The 5,913-nt window shown below is 40.0% G+C and overlaps 1 protein-coding gene across 1 annotated transcript in view; it reads right to left on the reverse strand.

The window, feature by feature from the left end:
* Positions 1-2,054, reverse strand: part of HMGCLL1 (3-hydroxymethyl-3-methylglutaryl-CoA lyase-like 1) — a 37,568-nt gene extending 35,514 nt beyond the window's left edge. The window contains exon 1 of the mRNA XM_009069887.1: positions 2,050-2,054. Within this exon, the coding sequence (XP_009068135.1) occupies positions 2,050-2,054 (5 nt within the window). The remainder of the gene's footprint in view (positions 1-2,049) is intronic.
* Between the last annotated feature and the right edge of the window lie 3,859 nt (positions 2,055-5,913).

Below are 5,913 nucleotides of genomic sequence, written 5' to 3' on the forward strand. Positions count from 1 at the left end.
CTCTCCAGCCCTGGCAGGAGTTGCAGAGAGCCAGGAGGTCACCCCTGAGCCTCTTCAGGCTGAACAAACCCAATTCCCTCAGCCCTTCCTCATAAAATGTGTTCTAGGCCTTTTAGATAAAAACAGCAGGTTTATCAGTTTTCCTTTTAAATCACAGTACAGAGATTTATACCTTTGTTTAGGCTCAGTGCATGTCACAAGTTTTAAAGGACAGGCAATGCAGCCAACACTACTGCAGGAGACTTCATTTTTCTTGGTATTTCCTTCTGAAGCTGCAAGAACCACCTCAGGCTTTGCCTTGCCTAGCCCACAGAAGGTATTCAGAGGAAGACACCACTTTCTTCCTTGTTCTAGCTACCCAGACCATAGTGAGCAACACATGGAGCACACAAACAGCTTCTACCAATCCCACCATCTCATAAATCATCAGAACTGTGGTGAATGAGGTAACTTTCACCCTCTGTGTCTGTACTGGCATTTCTGCCCCAGTGCCCCAGGAGAATTACAGCTGTAATTTAGGTATACCTTGGGACAAGAAGAAACTGAGAAGCCAAACTGTGTCTCCATTGGCTCCACAAAGCACAAAAATTGAAAGCCACAACCAAACTTCCATTGTTCAGCCCTAATGCTCTGTTAGCATAGAATTCAGTTTAAATTTCCTCTTTTTGATGACAGCTAAGAGCCATGAAATTCTAATTAAACTTCTAATTGTTTACCTTAAATTGATTAGAAATATGATTAAACTAATCAGAAACAGGCAGTTAAAATCAAAAGTGTGACTGTAAAAGGATTTACAACAGATTCAGAGGCAGGCAAAGCCCCAGCCCCAGTGGGAGGTTGCTCAACTGCTTAATAGAACAAGAGCCTTCATCTATCTCCCATCATTCCCTTTCCCTCAACACTGAAGGATATAATGTAAAATTATACTTTGTATAATGCAAAAGGAATTGAACAGATGCCAGTTTGTATATAGTCAGGGTCCATAGGGTAAAGGATGTATTGTTTTTTTGCAGTTGAAGGAGCAACTGATTGATAGAATGTGAAATTAGGATCAGTAACAGGCAAAAATAAATTTGTGAATAAATGCCCATATTTTAATGCAGTGAACATATTCCATCCCTTCTAGGAAGGTGTGGTGTTGGCACACTGGAAGTAGCAGTAAAAATGAAGCAAACCTTGAATCTGAAAAGAACTTGATCAGTCCTGACAAAGAAATGGAAATGAATTTTGTTTCCACAAAAGTGGTTGGGTCCATTACATACTGCTCCAGATGCCAACTAGGCATGATTTCAATTATCTGCATGTCATTATGAAAACCAGGTTTTTGAAACTTGGCCACAGAATTCATTAAGCATCAACCCCAATTTAGATGTCACCGTTTAAATTTCAAAATTTTAAATTCGCTTATCTATATCAAAGATTTTCTAAAAAAATGTAGCCACTGTTCGCAGTTTAGCACTGCCCTGATTTTCAGTGACACATAACTCAAAAGCAATTCAGAATAATTTCCTGAATTTTTTTTATGCATCCACAGTTTTTCAAATGAAACTAAGCATGAAAAATTTCAGGCCCAAAGGAATGCTTTTTACATAATACTGAAGTGCCTAAAGCTAGTGAATACATACACTTACTGAAATTATTTTCAACATCAGCCACTGCACTTATTAGGAAGTGACCAAGAACTGTACAAAATGCTAAGCAAATGCAAACCATACAGTATGTATGTGCACATGTTCCCTTTAATTACACATATCTTTGCAGGTTCCTGAGGGCTGCACATGTCAGATCAAGAAGATGTGTATTTGGTAGTGATAATGTGGCATGAATGACATCTGGAATGGAGTAGGGCAAACAAAAGTAAAAGCAGGCCAAAAGGTATCTAGAGAACAAGGGAATACTCCCTGTGGTTCACACCAGCGAGCAGAAACTTGCTTGAGCTCACATAATTCATCTGGGCCTGCTGGGGTATGAAAGTATGTGGTGACCTGAGGAATCTGCCTACTACACTGTACAAATCTGTTTGAGATTATGAGCTCTCTGCATACTTACACCATTGCGACTAGGCTGACATTTTAAACAAGGAAAATATGATAGATATAATCAATCTGGGCATCAGATATTCAATATTAAACTGGAGAAAATGGGGATTATTGAAAGAATTTGACAGGAAAAGAACTTCCTACCAGAGAGACAACAAAGTCCTGTGGAGAATGAAAGGAAGATTTTTTTCAGTAGAGTTCATCAAGAATGAGCTTGGCAGAATTTTATCTAATATTTTCATTTAATGAGTTGGAACAAAAAGTAGAAATGTGGTGATAACATTAACACAGAATAGTCATAAACTGAGACAGGAGAGATTCAGATTAGATGTTCAGAATTCTTTTTTCCCCTGTTAGGGTGTTGAGGCACTGGGATATTGCCCGGGGAGGTGGTGGAGTCACCATCCCTGGAGGTGTTTAAGAGGCATCTGGATCTGGCACTGGAGGATCTGGTTTAGGGTTTAGAGGTTCCAGCAGTGACAAGTTAATGGTTGGACTCAATGGTCTTAGAAGTCTCCTCCAGCCTTGATGATTCTATGATTCCATGGTTAAATTTTTTGGCAATGTCAATACAAAACCAAAAAGAAAAGTACTGTCAATGGAGAATGGACAGAGAAAAGGGACTCAGCTGATAGTATTGACAAAGAGAGTGAAATGCTTAAAATAAGACTACAAAAGAGCAAAATACACTCCAGACAGATATCAGAATAAGATTTTTTAATAGACAACATAAAATATAAAGACCTTTTGACAAGGTCTGGCTGTATTCTTACTGGAAATAAGAGATACAATTTGAGCCATTTCTAGGAAACCTCATGCAATCTGGAACAGATGCAAACAAGAGCTGAGTATATCTAGTGAGGTACAGAGAGCCTAGAATATGATGAGAAAATAAGCATGTCTGTGTGAAAGAGGGAAGGTAATTGTGTCTGGTGTATTTGCCAAGGCATCTACAAGGGAGCTGGAGAGGGACTCTGTGTTAGGAACTAAAATGATTATACAAGGGCTAATGGGTTCAAACAGAAGGAGGGGAAGTTTAGGTTAGATATTAGAAAAACATTTTTCCTGTGAGGGTGGTGAGACCCTGTCCCAGGTTGCCCAGGGAGGCTGTGGCTGCCCCAACCCTGGCAGTGTTCACAGCCAGGTTGGATGAGCCTTGAGCAACCTGCTCTGGTGGGAGGTGTCCCTGCCCAGGGCAGGGGGTGGGACTGGATGATCTGTAAGGTCCATTCCAACCCTTAAATTCTGTGATTCTATGATCTAGAATTAAGGCATTGCTGAGTGGGATGCTCTGTAATTGCATTTGTATGGTTTCAAATTAATGAGCTTAGGTGTGAGGAAGTAGGTTTCAAAATGAAGATAGAACTGTTATCTACACATAGGTTTGGCTTTGACATTTTTCTTTCCCTTTTTATTTTTTTGAGTATGAAATAACCCGTAAGGCATTAAAATCACAAGGGAATCTAGCCAGAACAAACCCACACACGTCCAAAATGGGAGACAAATTTGAAGAACATGCTGAAGAACTGCTTAGAAAGAAGAAAATTACAGAGGCTGAGCCACAGAGTGCGACAGAAGACACAAGTTTAAAGAAGAGTCTGGTCAACTGCAGCAAACACTACTGACAAGTCAAGAAGAATGAGGATAGACTACTGTTTCCGAGATCTTGTCATCGGGGAGTTTGGTGAGAGCTGTTGCAGTTGCAAGCAAGGAACAGAAGCCAAAGTGTAGGAGTTATAGGAGGGAATCACAGAAGAGGGTCTCCAGACACTAATTATAAACAGCGCCTTCAATGAGCTTAGGAATGAAGAAGAGATAGGCGATGAGATATGATATGAAGAACCAAGTAGGGTCAAAGGTGCAGTTTTTAAGAGGCAAATGCTTGCTTATATTGCAAGTGGAAAAGAGCCAGAGGACAGTGAGAGGTTAAGAAAGAGAATAAGGGAGGGAAGAAATAAGAGGAAGAACAGAACATGGGGTCAATGGGGCAAGTGGAAGGGGTACAGATGGAAAGGAGACAAGAAACTTCTGCTGCTCTGACAGTGGAGGAGAAAGGATTAGGGGAGGGGAGAGAGAAGAGAGGGACAGAAGGAAGAGGATACTGTTTCTATTTTTCTTAGGAGAAAGAGCAAGATCCTATGTGAAGAAAAGCAGCAGAGGAAAACAGAGAGGAGTTTGAGCAATAAGTTACAGAGGCAACTGGGATTTAACTTGGGGATTCAATTAAGTTGGAGAATACAGCTGTTTTCTAAAGAGATGGCAGGACTGAAAGAAAAAAATTATACTGCAATTAAAAAGACTGTCCTGGTCTCAGGATATTCACCAGAGACACTCCACAGTATGAGAGCAGAAGCAAATATCTGAGAGTTCACAAAGCGGGGTCTGTAATGGAAGTGTTTAATTCTAAGTATGTGCTTAAATCTTTGCTGACTCAAGGCCAGATGTTTTAGTAGCTTAACTGCATCCTTAGCATGCAGTCAAGAAAAGAGCCCATGAAACCAGAGGTGGGAAGAACAACCTGCAAGTGAAGGAATCTATACAGCTGCACTAGGAACACAAGGGTAGGTGCTTGTTCACTCAGGTTCTGTGAAATCAGAATTCCTGCCTTTAATAAAAAGTGATTAAGAAAAGGTTTTCTGTTTGTCTCATCTGGCAGATCTTACCCATTCTCTTATTTATTCTACAAATTTCACTGCAGGTGAGAATCAGTTGTTCTCCTAAATTGCTTTCTATGCGTATTTAAAAAAAAAAAACCAATTAAAAAACAAACCCCAACAACCTTACAGTGTAATATTTTGCACAAAAATGCTGAACAGCCTCTGGGGATGGGGAGGGAGAAGGAAGAGGAAAAGAGTTTTCAGTTTCTTCCAGTAAGCCAAAACCAAACTGCAATGTTCCACAAATGGTATAGACAGCATAAGGTCCCCACGATCAAGGTCACCAGGAATGATGATAATCACCACACCAACCCAGTCAATGTCCTGTGAAGTGAAAGACACAGAACCACAAACAGGGTAAAGGAGCAACCTTTTCTTAACCAACGTGTGTTAAAAGGGAAAAGAATCCAAGCAAAAACTAAGCTCCATGTTGTAATCAGCCCTTTGTCAGCTTGTTTCAGCAAGAGTTCCAGAGCCAGATCCACAGCTGCTACCACAGCTGGAAGCACAGAGCCTCCTGAGAAGCCAGTTGCAGACTCAGATGCTGCTGTTTCCTGTTTATTATTATAGTGTAAGTTCGCATATAATTTACCATGTTCGCTGCAGATGTATTTATTTTTATTGGATGTTTGTGCTAAAATGTGTATGCCTATCATTTGATGAATTCATATTGTTAAGGTTGATGTGCTCTGTCTATTTGCAAAGGAAGACATTTGTTAAAAACAGGCAATCTTTACTGCAAGGAGAGGGGAAACACAAAGAAGATTGTGGAAAAGGAGATTATTCCAGAAACAGAATCTCCAAGCCAAGCCCAAAATGTGTAAATAAGGCCAGAATTCTTTTTCCACATTTGACTTTAAAACAGAAAGAAACAGCCTCTCCATATATATAGTGGCCTTTTACAAGTAATATATATGCTATTCACAGTGAATACTATAGTAAAAATGTTTGTTATTTTTAGGATGCCCAAAAAACATTGTCAAATTTTGAGCCATGTTCTAGAAAATAACTACCTTCAATCCTTGACCAAATTGTTACTATAATGAAGGCCCACTTCAGCATCTACTTTTTAAGAGCTATCTTAATTAGCCGTGAAGCAATGAGTAACATACTAGCAAACACCTCTAAGATCATTGAGTCCAACCATTAATCTGCCACTCTGCTGGAATCCCTAAACCCTAAACGAGATCCACCAGTGCCAGGTCCAGATGCCTCTT

Source organism: Acanthisitta chloris, unplaced genomic scaffold (assembly GCF_000695815.1).
Source record: "Acanthisitta chloris isolate BGI_N310 unplaced genomic scaffold, ASM69581v1 scaffold32182, whole genome shotgun sequence".
NCBI lineage: Eukaryota > Metazoa > Chordata > Aves > Passeriformes > Acanthisittidae > Acanthisitta > Acanthisitta chloris.